The 25,666-nt window shown below is 41.5% G+C and overlaps 1 protein-coding gene across 1 annotated transcript in view; it reads left to right on the top strand.

The window, feature by feature from the left end:
- The window catches only part of Ces5a (carboxylesterase 5A), a 30,465-nt gene extending 6,517 nt beyond the window's left edge, over positions 1-23,948 (top strand). Inside the window, exons 5-13 of the mRNA XM_076837561.2 lie at positions 952-1,105; positions 3,133-3,237; positions 5,187-5,291; positions 6,564-6,704; positions 8,693-8,761; positions 11,692-11,839; positions 20,647-20,796; positions 23,566-23,638; positions 23,717-23,948. Coding sequence (XP_076693676.2) covers positions 952-1,105; positions 3,133-3,237; positions 5,187-5,291; positions 6,564-6,704; positions 8,693-8,761; positions 11,692-11,839; positions 20,647-20,796; positions 23,566-23,638; positions 23,717-23,948 — 1,177 coding nt within the window. The remainder of the gene's footprint in view (positions 1-951; positions 1,106-3,132; positions 3,238-5,186; positions 5,292-6,563; positions 6,705-8,692; positions 8,762-11,691; positions 11,840-20,646; positions 20,797-23,565; positions 23,639-23,716) is intronic.
- The last annotated feature ends 1,718 nt before the right edge of the window (positions 23,949-25,666 follow it).

Genomic DNA, 25,666 nt, shown 5'->3' with positions numbered 1-25,666 from the left:
CACTGCATGGATGTTTTTGGTTCTGTGGCATATTCCCTTGTACCCTCAGAACAATCCCCTCAGAGTTGTTCATTCCTTCTGGGAAACAGGCAGCAGGGGCAGCGACATGGGGCATGGTTAGGAGCATGGACTCTGAGGCCAGACTCATTGGATCCCAACTCTCCAACATTCTAGCTCTCTCTAGCAAGGGGATTTAATCTCGGTGCCTGAATTTCCTAGTCTGTTTGAGAGAGATTATGTATCCATCGGTATCCGGATGCCAGGCTCCCTCATTTCATTAAAGACAATTAGCATGAGCTTTGGCTATGGACAAATGTGGCCACTGCCCAAGCCACTCCTGAGTGTGGAGGAAACAGGGTGGTGTGATGAACATTCAGATCTCTCCACTGCACCCTCAGGCACCTGTCAAAGCCTTCCACTGATAGCACACAGTTTAAGTCTGGCCTGTTCAAGTCCTAGAGGGCCGCCTTTTAGCAACAGGATAGAGAAGGCCCAGAGAAGCAAAGAGGAAAAGATGCAGAACTACCTGCCTCGCAGATTGTGACCAGAATTAGCCACAAACCCCACAGAACAGTGTCAGACATACCCTGCTTCTGTGGTGATTGCCATTATTGTTACTAACTTTGTCGTTCATTGGAATCTCTGTGCCCAGGAAGACCTTGACCAATTGGTACAGATCAATCTCAGCAGCGGGGATCTTCTGGATTCCAGGGATTCAGGGGAACCTAGGAATTCTCTGGAATCATGTTTCAACATTGTATATTTCTGTTTTTCTTGGGTGCATAGTTTTCATCAGGTTCTCACAGAAACCCCAATCCCAACAAAGGATAAGAACTAGGCCTGTTTTCCCCAGCTTCTCCCAGCTGACACCTGACCCCAGGCTCTCTGAGAACTTGGGGCTGTAAGAACCAGTGGCCAACTAAAAATTCTCACTCTGCCTCTTGCCCCCAGCACACAGGACCAGCATGCCTCAGGGAACTGGGCCTTCAAAGACCAGGTGGCTTGTCTATCCTGGATCCAGGAGAACATCATGTTCTTTGGTGGGAATCCTGGCTCTGTGACCATCTTTGGAGAGTCAGCTGGAGCCATAAGTGTTTCTGGCCTGGTGAGTTTTCTGCTTTGTGACTTGAGTGAACCTTGGTGGGGGAGGTTACAAGAGTGAGGATAATGACTGACTTAAATTTAATTGGTGCCTTCATTTTGACAAACTACCTGAGACAGGCTACTGTATAAAGTAAGAGGTTTATTTGGCTCACAGTTTCAGAGGCTCAAAGTGAAGGATCAGGCAGCCCCCTTAGCTGGGCCTTTGGGAAGGGTGGTGGACAGTATCATTCATGGCGGAAGCGCGTATAGGAGGAAGTCTTACATCTCAAAAACCAGGAATCCAAGAGAGCTTGGTGGGTCAGGCTTGCTCCATTATAGCAACCCTCTGGTGAGAACTGACTTAATCTTTCCAAGGGCAGGGCTGCCAGTGACCTCCCACTGGCCGCATCTCTGAAAGCTTCCATATGATACCAGTTTTCTGATACTGCCACCCTGGGGACCAAGCTTCCAACACCATATCCACCCATATTTCAAACCATTGCATTGTTCAGTAGAAAAACAGAGCTAAGCATGAAATTACAAAAGATGTGTATGAACATTTTATTTTAATTGAAAAGACAAAAATGCATATCCCTCACCAATGGTTTTCTATAGAGTGCTGTTATTATTATTTATGATTTTGGTTGTTGTTGCAGTACTGGAGATTGAATCCAGGGCAGCTCTATGACTGAACTACATCACTAGCCCTGTTTTATTTTTGATTTTGAGACAGGATCTCACTCAATTGCTGAGGCTGGCCTTGTTCTTGTGAACCTCCTGCCTCAGCCTCTCAAGTTGCTGGGCTTATGAGTATGCACCATCATGCCTAGCTAGGGTATGATCTTTTCAGAGATGGTCTGCTCACTAGAGTTCCTCTTGCATGAGCCCCCTGCAGAGTTCACAGCCCTCTAACTGCAGTGGCAGTTTCTTTGATCTTTATTATTATTATTTTTTGGTATTGGATTTTGAACCCAGGATGTCATACAGGCTGGACAAGTCCTTTGCCACTGAGCTACAACCCCCAGCCCTTCTTAAAATTTAATTTTGAGACAGGATCTTGATTAAACTTGCAATCCTCCTGCCTCAGTCTCCTGAATCTCTGGGATCATAGGTGTGTGCAGTTTTCATTTATTAACAATGAATGTAAGCTTAAAGATGTTGGCAAAGTAGTCTTGCAGCAGCACATTCGGGAGGTTTTTTACTTCCTCCCAACTATTTTACTCTTCTCTTGTCTATACCTAGGGTGACAGAGATACTTTTTGGCCACTGATCTTTTTCAAGGTTTTCTTCCCAGATATAATGTCTTCTTTTAACTTGTGTAGCCAAATGGTTTCCATGAGAGCTCATTAATTATGTAATTAGAATAACAAGTGCAACTGACAAAACAAGTTTGGAAGCAAACACACCTGATGCTCGGCAAACAGAAACATACAGAGGTGCTAGAAGAAGGCCCATTGGCTCTGAGTGGCCAGCATTTCCTTGGCATGAATTAGCACGTCAGTTGCAGAAATTGTTTACATGGCAGGGGGTTAAGAAAGCGTCTGCTGTATAGCCCTTGACAATATTTAAGTTATTTTTACATCTTCAAAGTTGCCTTTTAATGCAGACAAGATTAACCTAACTTTACCTATATGGTAACAACCACCTTCATGAGTGAAATTGGACCAGGCACTGCATGAAGACTTCTACATTGTCTATTTCCCCTCCTCCTCACAACAGTTCTGTGATCTAGGCTCAATTTCAACTCCAGTTCAACAGTGGAGTAAACTAGTACTTGGAAATATTCTTAACTTGTCTAAAATGACCCAGCTGGGAAGTGAAGGAGCTGGAACTCATGTACTAGAATGTTTGACTGAAATGTTTATGAGGAACCAGAGCCCAAGAGAGGTTAAAGAACTTGCCCAAAGCTTCACATCTATTCTTGAGTCGGACACCAGGGCTCTTTCTCCCACTCTGAGGTTAGAGCCCTTCAGGAGGGATGGGTGGTGTGCAGGATGGGTGGGGATCCCCAGGATAATGTTCCCTGCATGTCCTGTGTTCTCTCTCCAGATTCTGTCCCCCATGAGCAATGGCTTATTCCACAGAGCCATCATGGAGAGTGGAGTGGCCATCATCCCATACCTGAAGTCCCAGGATGTGGAGAGGAAGGAGGATGTAGGTATATGGTAAACGCCTCCTGCCCCCAGCTTAAGATCTGGTGTATGTTAAGCCACCTTCTCATTGTGTGCCTGGTTTTCCTCATGGGCCATGCCCAAGGACCTTATGTTGGCCTCAGTGGGACCTGTTCCTCCGTGGAAGACCTGGCTCAGCAGCAAAGGGATCCAGATACTGAATGTGACATCACTGTCGCACCTGAGTGTGTGTGTGTGTGTGTGTGTGTGTGTGTGTGTGTGTATTACAGGTCTCACATCCTGTCCACTATTCTCTCCCTGAGCACATAATTCAGTTTTGTGAGTCCATGCAGATCATCTTCTATACCTACTCTACTCTATAGGGAATGGCAGTGTAGATTCTGAGGTTGTTTCCAGCTCAATGGGAAATAACACTGTGATTGACCATTGGTGTTGGGCATGGGATTTTGAAGGGGTGAGGTGGGGCGTATGTCCCCAATATTTGCTATCTGTCATCTTGTCTTAGCTCCCTACTTACAGAAAGGACCTGAAGAACAAGGTTTCTCTGTCCTTCATGCCTCAGGCATAATGCCTGGTATATACTAAGCAACCAAAAATGTTTGCTGAATGAATGAAGGGGTGATTGGATGAACTGGCCCATTCAACACACATTAATCAAACACCAGGCTATGGAGCTGTCCCCCGAGTAGTAATCATCTTAGGGGTGCATGTCTCTTTTCATTTTTATATATTTTTTGAGATGAGATATTTCTGGTCTTCAACTCCTGGACTCAATTGATTCTTCTGTTTCAGCCTCCCAAGTAGCTTGGACTATAGGTGTGTACCACTGTGCCTGACATATAGGATGCATTTTCTTAAATACCACATAACCAATAACAGTGAACTCAAAACACAGAAATGTGGAATCACAAAATTGTGAAAATACTCTTGACACAGTTACTTTCAGTTTTCACATGTATTTATTCATTTATGAAACATTGATTGAGTGCCTACTATTTTCCCAAGGCCCTGTGGGTTTATCAGTGGGGAAAGGATATATAAAACTTGAGAAGACTGATATTTTTATCAGTTTTTTTTTTTAACCTGGTATCTGTGGGTAGGTGTAGGAGGTGGTCCTTGAATGCTTCAATAGCATAAGACTCTAGACGCTTGTGCACTCTCCCCTGCTAAAGCGTTTGCAGCTTACCTTGAATTCTCAGAGTATCCATGACTCCTAGAAGAATAAGCAAGGACAAATTCTACAATTATGGAGGGTTTAATGACAGGGAAAAAAGGTGGTTAGCAATGAGTTAGGCAAGGAAGTGGGGGGGATCCCTGGGGTGACAGGAGATTGTGGGAAGAAAGGGTTTGCGGAGATTGCAAAGGTCTGACAGAAAAGACATTTCAAGAGGAAGGACTTGGGCCTTGAAGAAAGAGTGAGTGGATAAAAGTAAATAGAAACAAACACAAAAACATGGATAAAAGTAAAAAAAAAAAAAAAAAAAAAGAAGAAGAAGAAGAAGAAGGAGAAGGAGTGACACTAGTCTGCAGAGACGGGAAAAAACCCAGGAGCTGCAGGCTGTGCGGGTAGCTGGGGCTTGAGCAGAGTTGACAAGCCAAGCATTCATCTAGAATGGTGCCTCAGCTGATGACGAAGGAGCTTTCAAAATCACGCATCAATCCTGGGGCTCCTGGCTCCATCTGGGGTCTGGTGCCCAAGCAGCTGAGTTCACAAGACTGACTTCTCTGTGGACCAGGAACCTTGATTCCAGTCCACGGCCATGGGCTGTCAAATCCCAGTCTCCATCTCTGGTATTTGCTAAAGAGGACAGGAAGTGCAGGCCAGAGACTAAATATACACTTAATGATACCTTCCAAGTAAATGTGTGGGGCTGAGGAAGGGCAGCAGGCTGGTCAGAAGACACTCTCCAACTTTCATTTTGGTCGATGCTTTCAGTGCCATACTCTGACCTGCTCCTTCTCTGGAAATAGATGCAGATCATTGCAGAAGCCTGTGGCTCCAATGCCTCGGACTCCCAGGCCCTACTGAAGTGCCTCAGGGCAAAATCCTCTGAAGAGTTGCTGAATCTCAGCCAGGTAATGAGGGAGGGGCGAGTTTCAGGGTAGGATTGTGCTTTGAATGGAGTGATAGAAAATCCTACCCCTCTGTTATTTATTTTGATTTGGGACTTGGGAAAAAAAAAGTGGGGATTCGTGGTAATAACCGTTATGAACAATGTGGGGTATAGAACACGTATAGGTGACTTAAAGGACAAGGGTACTGCTTAGCCTGGAAAAGGTCCAGCAAAATACAAGGGTCATCATTAAGACATTGAAGGTGTCTGCCTGGGAAGATGGACCACTCGTGCTCCACGTGCTTTTAGAGGCTAAAGTCGACCTCAAGAGCTGGAGTCTATTACCAAGTCATTTTGATTTCCTATAACTGAGAACTTTCTAAAACCTCAGTTGTCTGTAAAAGGACCAGGCTGCTTTAAGAGGCAGGGAGGGGCCCACCTCTGAAAATATTCAAGCCAGGTCTGGCTGACTGTTGGCAAACTCTCCATCACTGGATGGAAAAGTCTGGGCTAGATGATGTTTTATGTCCCTTCCAGTTTTGATAATCTTTGCTAGTCCTTGAAAGATCAAGGCGATCATCTGTCAAATTCAAACATGTTAATTATTTGGCATGTGTTGAATATCTGCATGCTAGAGCCCGTGAATGAGTAATACATTCCTTGACCTGATGCTGTCGGGCTCTTTAGTGTGTTCTTTTCTGCCTGACTCCCCACAACAGAAACAAACAAACAAAGCTATGAACACAGTTAGCTGTTGCTTTCTGAGACCCAAGAAATATCTGCCCTGTCCATAGCACAGTGCTTTGATGTCTCAGGAAGTTGGCTGTACCAATCCCTACTGTCCAGGTTATTCCCTTCCCTCCCCATTTTGCCCACTGAATTTGGCTATGCCTCAGAATCACTGGGAGGATTTGCCACAAGAAGTTTGCTGGGCTGCACCTCCAAAGTGAGAGGCCCAGAGTGAGGCCTGCCAATTTGCATTTCTAACAAATTCCCAGATGATATCAATACCGCTGGTCTAAGAACCACACTTTGAGAAATCCTGAACGAAGTCATTATTTGTCTTAAATACTATTATTATTTCTATTTAGTAGATGAGAAAAAAAAAAAAAATAGAAAAGTTCAGCCTTTCTGCCCAGATAAGTGGCAGGGCTGATCGGAAACTAATGCATTGGACTGGGTCAATTTTTCCTTTTCTTTTCATGCATTTTGACCACTCCTTGACTGGATCTGTTTAGTGTGGCTAGGATTTGGGGAACATGAATAGATGCTGATTTTTCTTTTCTTATTGCAGAAAGCAAAACATTTCACTCGAGTGGTTGATGGTAAATTCTTTCCTGAAGACCCACTAGACCTACTGATTCGCAAAACATATAAAGCAATTCCTTCTATCATTGGAGTCAATAACCACGAGTGTGGCTTCCTGCTGCCCATGGTGAGAATCCTGGCTGTCCCCCCTGCAGCCACCTCAGCAGTGGATGGCATTTCCATAAATGCCACATAGCGTTATGAGGGCTGCAGCCCGTCACCATGTACCTGGTGATAATCTTCCCTCTGTCTGAAAGAGGGCTTTTTGGTCTGTTTGGGTTGCTGTGACAGAATGCCAGGGGCTGGGTAATATAAATGAGAGAGGTGTATGTGGTTTATAATTTCAGTGGATGGAAAGTCCAAACAGTGTGGTGCTAGTATTTTGCATTGGTCTCCTTGGCTTTGTTACAACAGGGTGGAGAAGTAGAAAGGGAAATTTTGGCTGTGTGCAGAAGGGCCAAGCAAATGAGGTGAACTTGCTTTTACATTTTGCTCTCTTGAGAGCCAACTGAGTCCTGTAAGAACCCAGTGGTGAATCATTTTTATGCATGTAGGCCCTGTCCTTAAATGCCGAGTTCTCTGCTTATCTGCTTTGTGACATTAGGCGAGTAGCTCAGCCTCTTTAAACATTTGTTCTCTCATCTCTAGGGCTAATTTTAGGACTCACCTCACAGGTACACATCAAATAGCCTGGGATGTAGTAAGTGCTCAGTAAATGCTGGCTATTGGAATTTGTTCTGGTGATGGAATGGGAATTGGTACCCATATCTGCAGAGCTCAAGGGCCTACATGGGTATAAATATTCCATATAAACTTGCAGTTAAACCCATTCCTGGCTGATGGAGACCATAGGTAACCCTCCCAAACCAAATCCCAGCTCCTTACTGTACACTGAGGAGTTTTAGTATATAAAATATGTTTGTGGATGTGTTGAATGACACACTGGGTGTTCCCTGAGTTTCCTGAACAAATATCTTCCTGGTGAATCATTCCCCCAAGATTTTTAACAGAAAAGGTACCAAGGAAATTCATTTGATCAGTCAACAGTGTTTCTACCCCCTGATGTTTTAAGCTGTATTATTGCCAGGAAATGATTATTTAACAAACAATTATACAAAGCTCTTGCTACATACCAAACATCCTTGAAAATGCTTTATAAATATCAGCTTACTCAGTACTCAACACAGCTCTGTCCTGCGGGGACTTTGCTATCTCCATCTTTATAAACGAGGCATCTAAGGCAGGAAGAGTTAAGTCAGTCCCCAGGTTCACAGCAGGTACATGGCAAGGGAGGGATTCAAATCCAGGTTGTCTGGCTCCACAGCACTTGTGTTCTCAACCACCACGCTGACTACCTCCCACTGGTGGCTTCTCAGAGGCTCTGGTTGTACAGGGGTCTTTAGAAGGAAAATAACAAACCACTAGCTTTGAGATTTTCTGACTTCTCTTGGAACTTAGTGTCAAAGCCAAGTTGTGGCTGGTATTAGTCATCTCAGGTTGCTGTAACAAAATAACCATAGACTCAGTAGCTTAGACAACAGAAATGTATCTCATAGTTCCAAGATCAAGGTGTCAGTGGCTTTGCTTTCTTCTGAGGTTGCTCTCCTTGGCTAGTCGATGGCTGCTTTCTAACTTTGTCCTCCTGTGGTCTTGTCTCATGTGTTCAATTTCCTGTATCTCTGTGTGTCTGAATTTCACTTCTTATAAGAACCTGGTCAGACTGTATGAGGTCCCACTGTTGTAGCCTTATTTTAACACAAGCACCTGTTTAAAGGTCCTATTTCCAAATATGGCCAAGCACTGAGGTGTTGGCAGAATTGTACCATATGAATTTGAGGAGGGATAAAATAAATTCAGTTTGTAACAGGGACTTTTCTACAGAGTGGCCACTTGGGCCCCGTAAGGCCCTGAGTAAGACAGGGAATGGCTGTCAAATGTGAGGAGAAGAAGAAGTTATTAATTATATATCTCACCAAGGCTGCTACATAGCTCCTGGGGCTGAGAGGGTTCCTGCTCTTCCCACCCCATCAGAGTCAGGTGTCTAGGTCTTGAATAAACTGATTTACTTCTGGAAGACCCAGTGGCTCACAGAAGACACTCTGCTTCTCTCCTCAGTTGGACACTCCTGACATCCTCAAAGGCTCCAACAAGACTCATGCCTTTAACTTGCTACAATCCTTCTTGGTAAGTGAACTGGGATGGTGGTGGCTCTCCAGAAATCCATTTGGGAACTTTATCCCAATGTTGTACAAACATTCTTAGAGCATAGACATTGGCGTAGAGATATTCCTCATTCACTCAATTGTATGCCCCAAATCCCTTATCCACACTCTCCAAATCCAAAGGGCACCAAAAATCCAAAGGCTTTTTATAACTCAATGGCAGGTTATAGGCTAAACCTGACACCTAGACTCATCTGTGGCCAAGCCTTTCTGTTCCAATATGTTCATTCACTGTTTTTATCTTACTATTCATGTTTCTATGTGGGCATACTAATGTGGGTGCTGAGGTGTTGCTCCCGACCCCTGCATGTTACATGACACACTGCATAAGTACTGTATTATCTATCTATTATTTAAAGGGTTCTGAATTCTGAAACCCACATGGGACTAGGGAACCATATTTACTGCATGCTATCTAGGTATTATGCTATGTTCCAGCCATACCATCATTGAATCATTCATTCTCATCATTTATTACTCAATCATTCACTCAAGTAAGACATGGAAGCATCACATCTTATTTTAGACATTAGGGTGTAGAGACATATCTCCCTCCTTCATCTCTGCTCTCCTTCCTTCCAACTTCCTTCTTTCTGTAAATGTCTATTTAGCATGTACTCAGTGCTGATTCATTTCATTCACTGACTCATGGAACAAATATTTATTGACATGTCCTGGGATTTCCTAGGCACAAGGGTGCAATGTCAGGTGCACGGACATGACAGTGCATATGAAGAGCAGAGCCTGAGCCTTTTGGTGCCCACAAGGGGTTCCACTTAAAAGAAGAATTTTAAAGGGTCATGGGTAAGAGGAGCTTGGGAAGAACCCCGAGGACCACCCGGGAACTAAGGAATATGCAGAGGTCAGCTGAGGGCTGGACAGCAGCAGGTGAGGAGGCTTGAAGCTGTTGGCGCTGAGAAGGAAGGTGAACTTCCTCCCAAGGTCTGGGAGTGGAATGAAAAGCAAGTGATTCCATTTCCACTTTAGAAAGTGCCTTCCGGCCACAGAGTGGGCCCAATCTGGGGGCAGGAAATCCCTTAGGCCCTAAGGCTTGGCGAGGGATGTTTGAGGATTCTTGGCTGTCGGATAATGAGAATTGAGACTAAGTCTGGTTTGAGAGATATTTAAAATATAAGTTGGATGGTGAAATTTCTCTGGCCAGATTGCAGATGCCTCATGGAGGAGATGGTCATTTATCCATTTCTTAGAGCAGGGGAATGCTGGAGAAGGGGGACATTTCAAGCGGAGATGGCATCTGGAGTCAAGTCCCAGGGGCATGGAGAAGGTTGTGTAGGAAGGTACAAGAGGAAAGGAAGGGTGTGCTGGCTCTCCTAAACCTGCCAGAATGCAGGAGCTGCTTTGTAAATGGTAAATTGTTCTCTGATGCAGACGATATAGCCTTTGCTCAGAACTTTAGGGTTGAATGCTATGTATCTTAGTCAGTTTTTTCACTGCTGTGACTAAACCATCTGACCAGAACAACTGTAAGGAGGAGAAGTTTATTTGAGGGCTCACAGTTTCAGAGGTCTGAATCCATAGCAGGCTGGCTGCATTCCTCGGGGCTGGAGGTGAGGCTGCACATCATGGTGGGAGAGTGTGGCGGAGGGAAGCAGCTCACATCAGAAGGCAGAGAAAGACTCCACTCTCCACCTACAAAGTTGTTTACCCCATAGCCACGCCCCCAATTAACCACCTCCTCCAGCCATACCCCACCTGCGGCTAGCTACCACCCAGTTAATCCCATCAGGCATTAATTCACTGATCGGGTTAAGATTCTCATAATCCAATCATTTCTCCTCTGAACCTTCTTGCCTTGTCTCACGTGTGAGCTTTGGAGGGACACCTCAAACCCAAAGCCTAACACTGTGAGAGTCTGTGGGGACTCGGCGGAGGCTCCACACAGCTTCTCTACCCGCTGTGGATGTCTCCAGTACCTCGAGGTCTGCTGGCTGTATGGTTCAAGTGGCCACGTCTTTTCATGGTGGCCTACATCTGCTGCAGAGCCCACCCTCATTTTAGGCTAGATTAAAAATGATCATCTCTCTGAGGACCTGATAAATGATTCTGAGCAAAACTGCCAGATGTGTTATAGGTGGCCTCCTCCAAATTCCAAAGAAAATTACCAAGGGTCATGCCACTGAATTATTGGTAGCAGTGTAACATGCAGCAAATTGTCCAGCATCCCATAGAGCACCAGGCACCCCCTAAAGCATCATCAATGAGGGAGACCCTTGAATCCTCAGAAAGTTTACTTTCCACCTTGTACTGTTTGTGCTTGGGGCAAGTTGAGGGGGAGAAGACCGAGGCAGGCTGGAGGCTCAGGGGAACCAGCAGATCTGAAGACCCACTTTGTGCCAGGAGCATGCTTTTGTCTTCACATCTCAGGCAATCCTTCAAATACATCCAAGAGACTATCTAGCTCAGGTAAAATGGCAAAGGGCTAGAGGCAGTGCTGGTCCTAGGAGCAGGGCCAGTTTCCTGGGTGTGTGGCAGGTGTAGTCATAAAAGGCTTTGCATTCAAAAGGGTCCTCCATGAGATATAGTGCTCCGCTGTTGCCACATTTTCATTTTGCACCAAGCCCCACAAATGATGTAGCTTGTTTTGCTCAGGAGTCACTCTTTCTGAAACATGGAAGAAAGGCATGTGCATTGTGGTTAGGAGCATGGTATTTGGGTGCAAATAGACTTCTAGAGGAATCATGGTTCCACCAACCACTTTGCCTAAGTGTCAGTCTCCTTCTCTGAAATGGAGCTAATTTTGATACTTGGATCATAGGAGGGCTACATGGATTCAATGAGGCAATGATTCTGAATGATGCCTGCCCAGGCTAATGCTTAATGTGTCAGCCATTTCTGTTGACCCGGATCTCCTCTAACCATGACTTTTTACAGAAAATCTCTACCCAATATTTGTACACTGTGTCTAAAGAATACTTCCATGACAAGAACTCCCTGCTTGACATCCGAGACAGTCTCCTGGACTTGCTTGGAGATGTGTTCTTTGTGGTCCCTGCTATAGTTACGGCTCAATATCACAGAGGTGAGTCTCTGAACAGCACCCTCCAGGCACACAGCCCAGTAAGACCTGTGGCCACAGGGCTCTGTGTTGTCTACTGACCAGTTGCCTGCTCTGCCCCTCGGTTCCCTCACGGAGGGAAGTTCTCTGGTATGTCTGTGATGGAACCATACCTCCCTGACTTTTGCAATTCCCCTGCCTCACAGAGTCTGGTAACACTGATCAGTGCTTGTTCTATTCCTTCCCCTTCTTCATGATCATGTAGAAAATTTCCATCTCCTTATAAATGTTCTGGGTTTCAGCCCCAGGTTTTTGTTCTCTCTCTCTCTGGAATTGTTTTCACAAACATCTGAGCCATAAGGAGTAATGGAAAAATCAGAAAGATGATGGTATGGTGGGGCAAGCCTTCTCTGCTTACCCTCCACCCTCCCTCTGTCCTTCCTTTCTTCCTTTTCTCCCTCCCTCCTTCCCTTTCTTTTCTCTTCCTTCCCTTTTAAATAAATCTTTTCAAAGGCTTCTTATTTCCCTGGCCCTGTTCTATATATATCCTGGAGATTTAGTGCACAAAACAAGGAGACTTGTAACAGATAAACGAGAACATGTGGAGTACGTTAGATGGTGATAAATGTTATGGAAGAAAAGCAGGTCAAGGGTCACCAGTGACACGGTGCTATGGGAGGCCACTGTTGCACGGGGCTCTCTTAAGGTGACAAGTGAGATGAAGACTGAGAATTGACTGCTGAATGTGGAGACATGAGGGTCACTGGTAACCTGGAGGAGAACTACCTGGATGGAATGACAAGGGAGTAAAGACCTGGTTAAAATGGGCTCAAGAGGAAGTAGGGAAATTTATCTATAAACTCAATGTAATCCCAATATCAATCTAAGCCTCTCCAATAGTGGTAGAGAAATAAACTCATTCCAAAATTTATATGGCAACAAGGATGGTCAAGACAATCTTGAAAAAGAGTAATCCAGTTGAAGGACATATAATTCACCTGATTTTAGGACTTTCTTTGAACTACAGTAATTAAGAAAGTGTGGTACTGGTTGAAGGATAGACAAACTGGATGGAGTCTAGAAGACTCTCTCTTATACAACTAACTCCATACAGTTATGAATGAAGCTGAGGCCGGGTGCATGGCCCACACCTGCAATCTCAGAGTCTTGGGAGATTGAGGCAAGAGGATTGCAAGTTCAAGGTCGGCCTCAGCAACTTAGTGAGACCCTGTCTCAAAATAAAAAATAAAAAGGTCTGGGAATGTGGCTAAGTGATTAATGCCCCTGGATTCAATCCCTACCAAAAACAAAAAACAAAAACAAAATGAAGCTGGAATAACTTGATATATATGTGAAAGAAAGAGTGAATCACAGCTCCTAACTCACTCCGTACATAAAAACTAGTTGGAGATGAATTGTAAATCCAAATATATAAGCTAAAGTTTTACTTAAACTAAAATAAAATTAGATTGCTTATCCAAAGATGCTGTTAATGATGGCAGTAAAAATGGGGGAGTACAGAATTTCAAAATTAGTGAATAACAGGCAAGGACTGTCTGGGTTAATATTTTTTAGAACTCCACAAAGAGTTTATAGACAGCAGGTGAACACTTAATTAAGACACAAACCCACACATCTCATTAATAGAGTTTTATGTCATTTTCACTTACTCTTGAAGCACCCCCTGCTACACAGCAAGGCAGTGGTCTTAAATAACCCATATTTATGGTGTAGTATTTAGTATTGGAAGGAGAAAAATGAACTTTATTCTCAAATAATTGTGGCTGTTTGTTTTGACTTGTCTTGTAGTTCTGTAAATGCCTATCTCAAAATTACTACCTAAGTCTTTCCTTTATTACACTGAAATTAGGATGAGACGCTACCTGAAAGGTATCATTCAAAAGTTGTTAAAGGTAAGTACATTTGTCATTGCCACTAGGGGCAAGGGACATTAGTTGGTGCAAACAGTAAACAAACTGAAAAGCTTAGGAGGAAAGGCTCAGCAATGAGAAACTTTGGGTAATAAAAGCTTGAACAGCTCCCAGTTGTTCCTGGGAATCTAGAAACCTAGGAAAAAAAATCCTAGGAAAAAACCTCAGGAGGCCCTATGTTCTCTCCTCAGCCCTGACCCTCAGGCTCTGTTCAAGCAGAAAGAAAAAGCTAATGTAGACTAAGGTTGACTTGGTTAAGGTAAACTACCCGGCCAAGTGTTAAAAGTGTCTTTGAAAACACACACACACACACACACACACACACACACATACACACACACACACAGCCTGACTGAAAAGATATTTATTCATTTGTTTTTCTTTCTTAATTTCTTTCTTTTGTTGGTTGGCGTCAGGCATTTATGTAAATCTCAGCTGACCTGTTAAATCATTAGATAAACACTACAATAACAGAATGCAGACTTCGATGTCCACACGGATAAAGAGTACAGGCTTTATAAAGTTAGTGCAGAGAAATCATCAGTCAACAAATAAACAACAGCAACCATACTGATTAGTAGAAACCCTAGGGAGAGGGAAAAATCTGATGTCCAGAATTCTCATGTTATAACACTTAAAAATATCCAGTTTCTAGCAAAAAAAAAAAAAAAAAAAAAAAAAAGAAAAAAATTCAGGCAAAGAAATAAGAAAGTGTGATTCATATTCAGGGAGGAAAAGAAGAAATTAATAGAAACTGTCTTTGAGAAAGTCCAGACATTGTAATTACTGGGAAAAGACTTTAAATGAATTATTTTAAATATATTTAAATAGCTAAAGAAAACCAAGAAAAAAAAATACCATAGGAAATTCTTGAGAATAACTTATCAACAATTAGGGAATATAAATAAAGTGACAGAATTTATAAAGATGTGGAAATAAACCAAAGAAAAATTTTGGAATGGAAAAGTATAATAATTGAAATGAAATATTTGCTATAGGGGATAAATGGCAGATTTGAGCATACAAAGGAAGAATAATAAAATTGAAGATTGAGATTCTCCAATATGGGAATCACAAAGAAAAAATAACAAATAAAAACAAACAGGTCCTAAGAATCCTCTGGAATACCACTGAATATCTCAATATGTCCATAATAGGAGCTCAAGAAGTAGAGGACAGAGAAAAGAGCCAGCAAGAAATGTAAAGGTCACAATACCCCAAATTTGATGAAAGACAGGAATATACATACCCCAAATTTTAGTAAAACCCAAATAGGAAAAACTCAAAGACTGCAAAGACACACATTATAATCAAACAATGAAAGGTCAAAACAAAGATCAAGTCATGCAAGCAATAAGAGAGAAGATGCTTGCCATGTACAAAGTAACTTAATCAAGATTAACAGCTGTTTTTTCACTAGAAACAATGGATGTCATAAGGCAATGTAATGACATTTTAAAGTGGAGATAGAAAGAACAGAAGGAAGGAAAGAAGGAAGGAAGGAAAAACATCCACAAAGCCTGCCAACCAAGGAATCTATATGTGACAAATTTATCCTTCACAGGTGAATGAGAAATTATTATACTCCTGGTTAACACAAATTGACTTTGTAGGTAGTAAACCTACCTGAGAAGAAATATTAAAGAGAATTCTTAAAGCTGAAACAAAAGGACATTGGAACATATCTCAAATCCACAGGAAGGAATAAAGAACACCCCTAAAAGTAACTTTATAAGTAAATATAGAAGTCAGTATTAATATGTTTTTAATTTATAATTCCTCTTTTTTTTCTTTATGATTAAAAGACTGCTGAATAAAACTATCATTATAAATCTATATTAGTGCTACCCAATGTATAAAGATGTAGATTTTGAATGTTAACAACATAAAGAGGGTGTGGATCTATATAAGTTTTTGTGTACTAGTAGAACAAAGTTGATATTGATTTAAACTAGGTTAGTATAAGTTGGTAATTATAATACCCCACAACAATCACTTCAAAAACTAAAAAAAATACAGAAAAAGAAATAAAAAAGGAATCAAAATGATACACTAGAGAATCTCTAACACAAAATAAGACCTCAATGGAGGAACTGAAAAACAAAAATGATGAAAGATATCTAGGAAATAAATAGCAAAATGACAGAAATAAATTCTCCTTATCAATCATTATAGTAAATGTAAATGGATTAAATTCTCAAGACAGAGATTGCAGAATGGACTAAAGAAAACATGGTACGTGGTGTCTGCAAGAGACTCATTTTAGAACCAAAGATATAAATTGCTCGAAAGTGAAAGAATTGAAGAGCATATTCTGTGCAAAGAGTAACCAAAGAGAGTTGGAATGGTTGCATAAGTCAGAAAAAAATAATTATGGAGGGAGAGTTTTACCTAGGATTGAACCCAGGGGCACTTAACCACTGAACCACATTTCCAGTCTTTAAATTTTTTAAATTTTGAAACTTAAGTTGCTTAGGGTCTCTCTAAATTGCTGAAGGTGGCCTGAAACTTGCAATTATCCTGCCTGGCCCTCCGGAGTTGCTGGGATTACAGGCATGTGCCACCACACCCGGCTACACAAAATAGATTTTAAGACAAAAATTGTTATGAGAGACAGGGAAGGATGCTGTAAAAGGATAAAAGGGTGACTCTACTAAGAAGATATCACAATTATGAGTCCTTATGCACCTTACAATATAACCATAAAATCATGAAGTAAAAAGTGATGACAAAAATTTGAAGGGACAAACAGACATTTTTAAAATAATGTTTTGAAAATGTCAAGATTTCACTTTCAATAGCAGTCCATCAAATATAAAGACCAAAACAGAAGACTTGAATAATACTATAAACTAACCAGAGCAAACAGGTAAAGAACATCGCACCAAAAAAATCAGAATCCATATTCTTCTCAAATGCACACGGAATATCTTCCAGAATAAGCTGTATATTAGGCCACAAAGCAAATTTCAATACATTTAGAAGGGTGAAAATTATACAGAATATCTTTGTTAGCCACAATGGAATGAAGTTAGAAATAAATAACAAAAAGACCTAGAAAATTCACTAAATTCACCAACATTGAGAAATTAAACAGTATATTGGGTTTTTTTTTACATTAAAAATTGTGGTAAAATACACATAACAAAACATTTACCATTTTAAGCATTTTAAAGTACATTGTTCAGTAGAATCACATTCACATTATTGTGCATCCACCGTCACTGTACTCTTCCAGAACTTTTTTATAATCCCAAACTGAAACTCTTATTTAGTTAAAAATATCTCCTCATCCCCTCTAGCTCTGCTTTCTGTCCCTATGAGTTTGACTGTTTCAGTTACCTCATTTTTTTTGTTTTGTTTTATGTGACAAAATTTCCTTCCTTCTTAAGGCTGAATAATATTTCGTTGTATGCATACCCATCCATTGTTTGGTTTATTCATTCATTTATCAATGGGCATTTGGTTTATTTCCACCTTTTGGCTATTGTGAATAGTGCAGCTATGAACAGGAGTGTACAAATACCTATTTAAACCCTTCCTTCAATTCTTTCAGATGTATGCCACAGGTGGAATTGCTGGATGATATGGTAATTCTCTATTTTTTTTTTTGAGGGCTACTATGTCATTTTTCACAGTGGCTGCACCCCTTAACATCTCCACCAGCAATGTACAAGAGTTGCAATTTCTCCATATCTTTACCACATTTATTTTGTAGAGTTTTTAAAATAATAACTCTCCTAATGGATGTCAGATTGTATCTCATTATGGGTTTTGTTTGCGTTTCCCTGATGATTAGAGATGTTGGGCATCTTCTCTCATGATTTTTAGATATATGTATATCTTTTTTGGAACAAAGTCTACTCAAGTCTTTTGTCCATGTTTAAACTGAGATGTTTTTGTTGTTGAGTTTAGGAACTCTTTATATATTATAGATATTAATTATTTATGAGATATATGATTTGCAAATATTTTCTCTCATTCTTTGGATTGCCTTCTTTTCTGTTGATAATGTGTAGTCACTGTGTAATAGTTTTTAGTTTCAAAAAAGTGCAACGTGGTTGTTTTTCCTTTTGTTGACTATGTGCTCAGTGTCAGATTTGAGATTCCATTGCCAATTACAAGGCAAGGGAAATTCACCCCAGGGTTATCTTATAAGAGGTTTAGAAAATTCTAAAGTCTATAAAATTCACAAAATTCATCAGATCACATACATTTATGTTTTTATCTCCTACATTTATGTCTTGGTCCATTTTGACTTAGTTTTTATACATAGTATGAGGGAAGAGTCCACCTTCATTCTTTAATATGTGTTATCTGCTAAAGTGGCCATCATTTAAACAAAAAACAAACAAACAAATAATAATAATAATAATAATAAGAAGAAGAAGAAGAAGAAGAAGAAGAAGAAAAAGCACAAAGATTGTTGTGTGAGTCAATTTTCTGTTATTGTAAAAAAAATCTCTAAGGTAATCAACCTATAAAGTTGAAAGTTTCATTTGGGCTCATGGTTTTGGAGGTGTCAGTCAATGGTCCGAAAGGCCTGTGAGAACACGTCATGGAAGGAGTAAGGAGCCTAGCAAAACCATTTACCTCATGTTCTGGAGGTGAAAAGGAAGAAGAGGAAGAAACTGGGCCCCACTGTCCCCTTCCAGGGCACACCCTGGTGTCCTGAAGGCCTCCGTCTAGGCCCCAACTGTAAAGACTCCACCAACTTCTGATAGCACCATGCTGAGGCCCAGCCTTTATCACATGAGTCTTTGTGGGACTTTCCAGATCCCAATTATAGCAGCTGTGAAGGCTGTGGAACCCTCATGTGCTCTCTGTGGAGACATATGGTGCAGCCACTCTGGAAAACAGTATGGGCATTCTTCAGAAAGTTACTCAGACTGAACCCATCCACACCTAGGAAGCTACGCAGGATAATTGAAAACAGGCATTCAAATAAAAATTGTACATGAATGTTCATAGCATCCTTATGATAATAGTCCCCAATGGTAATCCAAGTTCCTATTGATGGATGAATAGATTTTAAAATGTTGTATAGTCCTACAATGAATTATTAATTGGCCATGAAAATGAATGAAATATTGATACATGATACAACATGGATGAACCTTTGGAACTGTGCTAATTGAAGAAACCAGACACAAAAAGCTACATGTTGTATGATTCACATGAAATGTCCAGATTGAAAGAATTGTGTTCTCCAAGGGCTGAGGGGAGGGGTGAATGGAGCAATTACTTAGTGGATCTGGGGCTTTTGTTTGGAGTGATGGCAACGTTCCTGGTTTAAAATAGTGGTGATGGTTGAGCAACATTCTGAATGGATTAAAAACCGATGAATTATAGACTTTAATACAGTTAAAGTGGTGAATTTTATGTTAAGTGCATTTTATCTAAAAACGGCAAGCCACAGACTGGAAGAAAATACTCACAATACAATTATCTGACAAATAATTCATACCCAGAATAGAAAAAAAACCCTTTACAGTTCATTAATAAAAATGTCTTTCCTAATAATGGGTAATGGATTTGAAAAGACACCTCACAAAAGAGAATATGTGAAAGTCTCAAAACCCATGAAAAGGTGTTCAACATCATTAATCATCAGGGAAATGCAAAATAAACCCCAAAGGAGGTAACTATGCTCTCTAGACTACCTAAGATAAGAAACACCAACCATGCCAAGAAGTATTCCCAGGACTGTGAAATGTTCATAGCTCTCAGATCTTTCTTGTGGAAAAGCAAAGTGGTACCACCACTCTGGAAAACTGGCATTTTAAAAATTAGGCTCAACACACCTACCCTATTATTCAACCCTTTTGCTTCTTGCAACTTACTGAAGAAAGGTGAAAGTATATGTCCATTAAAAAAGACATGAACATGAATGTTCACAGCTGCTTTAATCGTAGTAGCCCCAACTTGGAAACAACCCAAATATCTATCATCAGATGAATGGATAAGCAAATTGTGGTATATCCATGCAATAGCGTAATACTCAGTGATAAAAAGAATCATAAAAAGAATCAACCTGTACGCACACAACATTCATGAAACTCAAAAACATCATGCTGAGCAAAAGAAGCCAGAGAATACATAATAGAGTACCTATTCTGTTATCTCAATTATGAGAAGTTCATGAGCAGAAAATTATATAATAGGAATAAGAAGACTGGCGGTCTCTCAAGTGCGTGACCAGAAGGAACCTTTCTGGGATGGAGGAAGTACTCGACGACCTGACTGGGCTGGAGGTTACTGGACTCCCTAACCATTTGCAAAAACTCACCAAACTCTACATTTAAGATCTGTGCTTTTTATTATCCACAAATGATACTTCAATAAAAACAGAACCAGAGGAGGGGAAGTGGAGAAAAGTATAAGACGATTGTGTGGTGGGGTCTTGCTGGAAAAGATGCAGGTACAAGCCAGTGACTAGAAGGGATAGTGAAACCAAGTGTGTGTGGGGGTGTGTGTGTGCATGTATGTTGGGAATTCCAGAGGAAGACCTTTAGTAGAAGAGAGGAATCTAGGATGCACGCTCACGGGTTGTCTTGGAAACCAGGAGGTAACCTTACTCTGTCTCCCAACATTTGAACCAGAGTCACTAAGAGGAAGCTGCATCAAGGTAGATCTTGGCTCAGTAGGAAGGAATCTTTTGAGGAGTAGAACTTTTGCCTTCTTAGGCTGCCCGGAGGGGTAGAGGGTTCTTTGTCATGAGGGGTGCTGTAGTAGCAAACTCTAGCTTTAAATGAGAAGGGGGAAGCTGGGCTAGTTTAGGTCACCTCCTGTCTGAGCTGTCTCACTTGTGGGTATGTAAATCAGGACTTGGTAGGAGGGATGCGGGCCAGCCCCTTGCTCCACTTGATGCACTCCTGACCGTCCCCAACCTTCTCTCAGATGCTGGTGCCCCTGTGTACTTCTATGAGTTTCAGCACCGGCCTCAGGTCTTTGAAAACACGAAGCCAGCCTTTGTCAAAGCTGACCACACAGATGAAATCCGCTTTGTCTTCGGAGGTCCCTTTCTGAACAACGACATTGTCATGTTTGGTAAGAAACTGGCTGCAAGGGCTTCTGCTCTTGCAGGAATGTGGAATTTAGGATGAGATGAGGAGAAATCTGCTGCTGACATAAGACCCTGCTCATCCCAGCTCCGTGCAAGAGCCTGGGCGGGTCATGGGATACTGAGGGGCTGGGATTCTGTCACCTTCATGGTTTGCAGACCTTTCTCTGGAAAAAACCCACTTGGATTTTTAGAAACCAAGATGAGAAAGAGCTGCCATCAGTGCTTCATGAGACTTCACTGTGCTGAGGCCTGTGGGATGTGAACTTTGGAACATTCCATCTTATATAGAAAGCCAATTAGATCCGTTTTCTTCCTTTTCCATGACCACTGGTCTCACCGTCCCTGTCCTTCCCTGAAGTTCCCTGAGGAAACATCCAGGATTTTGGAAGGCAGGATCTAGGCACCCCCTGCACCCCCGAGTAAACCCGGGGCTCCGCACTTGCTAGGCAAGCACTCTGTCACCAATACATCCCCAGCCCAGCACCCATGATTTTTATAGTATTTTTATAATTCCAGCTCCAGATACACTTGTGAACAGTTACCAACAATGTTCATTTATTTATTTTTGAATTTAGGATATATTCAGTGCCTAAAATAAGCCAACCAGATATAGTCATTACTGAACAAAATTAACAGGAAAATTACATGGCAGGAACTATCACTAAAATAGTGGAAAATATTACATAATACAGGCTCCTAACTGATACAAATAGGATGTATTTGTAGACTGTGGTTTAGTCGTTGTTTCATTTATTCATCCTCAACATGTAATTCAGATCATGATAGATCTCTTAGGTTGTTGCGAGAATGAAATAATTGCCATAAAGCAAACAGTGAGTGCTTCTTCTTCTTCTTCTTTTTTTTTTTTTTTTTTTTTTTTTTGTGGTGCTGGAGTTTGAACCCCGGGGCCTTGTGCATGTGAGGCAAACACTCTACCAACTCAGCTACATCCCCAGTCCCAATGAGTGCTCACTGAATGTCACTGCTCTTACCCAGCAATCATGACTGAACCTGTTCTTTGTGATGGCACATGGATTCTCCAAACTGGATAAAATAGCCACCTATGTATCAAATGATTAAATTCCTGATATCTGGAGGGCTCCTCAAGTTAATAAGAAAAAAACCCCAAACCCATCAATAACTGGGAAACACTCAGAGATGGTTTCTGAAAGGGAAGTAAGTGGCTTTTAACCACGAAAATCCACTCAATCGCACTGTAGACTTGAGAGTTGTGGATTCCCCTTGGCTGAGAAGTCACTTTTCATCCTTCAAGGCGGAATGAACAAAGTATTTTTGACAGTGTGTTTCAGCAGATAAAGGAAAAAGACATTTTCATGCATTAATAGAAAAATCTTATTGACATTTAAAATGCATGCAGTGTTTAGTGTGGTATTTCTAAGAATTTTTGTGTAATTATACCTCCACATGTGCAAAAGTGTATGTGCACACTAAAGCATTACTTTAACAAACAAAAGATTGGAAACAAAACAAAGATCCATTAATAAAATACTTGTTGTGGCCCAGCATGGTGGCACATGTTTGTAATCCCAGCAACTTGGTGTGTCATGGAACCAGTCCCCTGGGCTGAGGCAGGAGGATTCCAAGTTCAAGACTAGTGTCAGCAATGTAGTGAGGCCCTAAGCAACTTAGCAAGGCCCTATCTGAAAAAAAAAATAATAAAAAGGGCTGGGGATATGGCTCTGTGGTTAAATGCCCCTGGCTTCAATCCTGGTACCAAAATAAAATAAAATAAAATAAAAAACAAAAACTAAGAGAAACCTAATGGCATGTATTATATATTTAAATATATTTGCATATAAATACATATTTTAAATTGTATACTATGTAGAGCAACAAATAACAGCATTTCAGGTGATGATGTAGAATTATCTCCTAGACACAATTTCAGGAAAAAGATGTAATTCATGTGTCCAATATGTATAGAAAGGTGTCCTCCACTTACACCTGTGGGTTTTCTGGAGGTCTCAGGAAGCCTGTGACAGTGATTGATGCTGAGACTGGTAACTGGGTCTCTGGAGGAAAGTGACAGGAATGAAACCTATCTCTATTAGTTAATAGATGGAGTGTTTTTTTTTTTTCATTTAATCAGGTATTACCTTTTCAAATAAAGAAATACACTACAGTCAGCCTTCCTTCTCGGTGTTGAACTGACTGCAGATTGAAAACATTGGGAAACCCACTGAGTCTATATGGATGTCATGCAGAGTCTTTCTTGTCATTGTTCCCTAAACAACACAGCATCTCAACTACACATGGTTACATTGTATTAGGTATTATAAGTCATCCAGAGATGATTTAAAGTGTAAGTGAGGATGTAGGTGGGTTATTTGCAAAACGATACTATTTTCTATAAGGAACTTGAGCATTCTTGCAGGTGTGTCATGGAACAAGACCCTGGGCATACAAGAAACAGTTGTAATGAATTGTTTGTTGAAGTGTGTATCTGTGTGGGGACGGGGTGGGTAGGAGAGAGGTTTCTGTGTCCCCAAGTAACCTGCAGCCAGATGGAAGAGAGACAAGGGGAGAGACAAGATGGGGGAGAGACAAGGCCGACTTTCATCACGATTCTTTGCACACATCCCAGTTGCTTCTGGTAACTGCATATATGAAATGGGTAGAGTAAGATGGTGAGATTGTTGGGATCTGGCAGGGCGAGAGGCATCATCCCATGGGAGATGCATTGGGCTCCTGGTGAATCCAGGAGCAGCTAGATATGTGCTTATCTCTTGCAGAAGAACCCACCGAGAAGGAGAAAGTGCTAAGCAGGACCATGATGAAATACTGGGCTAACTTTGCTCGGACTGGGTAGGTGAACCTGCTAGCCTCCCCCACCCAAAGTCCTGGAAGATGAAAATGTCACCTGGCATCTGTTGTCACTTCCAGGGATCCTAACAGTGATGACCTGCCCTACTGGCCAGCCTATGATGAGCAGGAGCAGTACTTGATGCTGGATTTGAACTTGAAGGTCGGAGAGAGATTGAAAGAGTCCAAAGTGACGTTTTGGACACAGACCTTCCCCTTGATTATGTCTCCATCTGGAGATCTGCTCAGCCCTCATTCCTTTCTGATCTTCTTTTCTCTGCACATGGCTTTCTTGTTCTCGTTTCCTCCTTAGAGGTCATCTTTGTGTGATTCTGATTTTCCCCCTTCTGAGATTCTTCCTCAGATGAGCTGCTTTCTGTGGAGATATTTGTGGAATAAGTGGCGTTAGCTGATGCTTGATGACTTAGGAATTGTCTTTTTGATATTCCTTTCAACATCACACCATGTAATTGGCCTTGGAAGGCAACAGGATCTCTTCAGTAAGTCTGGTGAGCAGTGGGCCCCTTAGTTGTTATAATAATGATCTTGTGACTCCTATGAAATAAAATCAGAATGTGAAATATGCAAAACAGAATGATTCTGTGCTGATAACTCTCTCTCTGCTCCCAGCATCCAAGATGAAGTAGTTTTTCTATTGTTGTCTGTGTGGTACATAAAATATGAGTACCCAATGCCAACCGGGGTAGCTTTTGCCACAAGCCAAAAATGGATATCCCGGATGTCTCTGGGTTTAAGTTGGGTCTCTTTGTCTAGCTGGGCAATCATATGGGGGAGATAGGGGTGTTTTGGAGAACATCTTTCTCAGTCATGGAAACTAGACATCATCCAAGGTCAAGGACCAAGAAATAGAACCCTAGACAGCCAGGGGCAAAGCAGGGATGCCAAGGAGAAATGAGGTCCCTGATGGGGTCAAGATGACTGACCATTCAGTAAATGTGCACTGAGTACTGGTAAGTGTTGGGAGCTGCCCTGGACGAACACACCCTTAACTCCTGATGCATGAGGCTCTGACCAGTCCCTACATTTTGAAATGACTTGGGTGTTGTTCCAGATGGGATATCAAGGCATGACTTCAGGAGTAGGTGTACCCACTGGGGTTGAGATACACTCAACTATTCCTTTGTAATCCTACCCCTTTGCCCTGTTTGGGATAGAATTTTCCATGGAATCTCCCTTTGTGTGTCCCTTTTTCTTGCTCTGACTTTGATCCCCGCTCAGCACATGAGACCTAGATGTCAGTCAACCTGCTGACAGCAGAAATCACAAAGCTGGACTCAACTCCCTGAAACCTGACCCCTTGCCTCATTTGAGTGACTTCTCCCCAATAAAAGGGTTCAGCACATGCCTCTCTCTTTCCACAGACTCCTAAGGTCAGAGAAGCCATCACAAGACCCAAAGAAAAACATATTTCTCTCTCTGTGTGTGATGATTTCATGCCAGCCCAGTTCACCTGGAGTGACCTTAAGTGTTTGACAAATGAGCATTAAATGTACCTCCAGTGGGGATAGGGTAGTGAGCAAAAGCTTGACCTCCACTAATAGCAAGCAGACAGCCATCAGCAAACGGCTGAATATCTTAGCGTGTACATTTGTAAGTGCTATTCAGGAAAAGCATGATATTTTAAGAAAATATAACAGAGGGGACTTTATTTACTTTGAAGTCTTGAGATGCTCTCTGGAGAAACAACATTTATATTAAGAAAGGAGGGATTGAAGTTAGCCACATGATGGGGGTGCAGAGAGTATCATATATACCATACCTAAAGAATATACTCGTACTTTGTGTATCTATATAATCCATATAATCCATATAATTCCTCAGGGTACCTGTTTTTTTCTTTGATTACATCAAGATTACAGCGGAGGTGCACAGGAGGGTTTCAAAGATGCCAGTAACTTCAAGTTTATCTGCCTCAGCCATCTCTAACTCAGCCTGAATCCAACCAGTTAGAGATTAGATGCAGACATAGATATTCAGAACAAACAAATAAAAAGAAGAGCTACAAACCAC

The sequence above is a fragment of the Callospermophilus lateralis genome, chromosome 18 (genome assembly GCF_048772815.1).
Source record: "Callospermophilus lateralis isolate mCalLat2 chromosome 18, mCalLat2.hap1, whole genome shotgun sequence".
In the NCBI taxonomy this organism is placed as follows: Eukaryota; Metazoa; Chordata; class Mammalia; order Rodentia; family Sciuridae; genus Callospermophilus; species Callospermophilus lateralis.
This window is presented reverse-complemented; position numbering and strand designations above follow the sequence as displayed.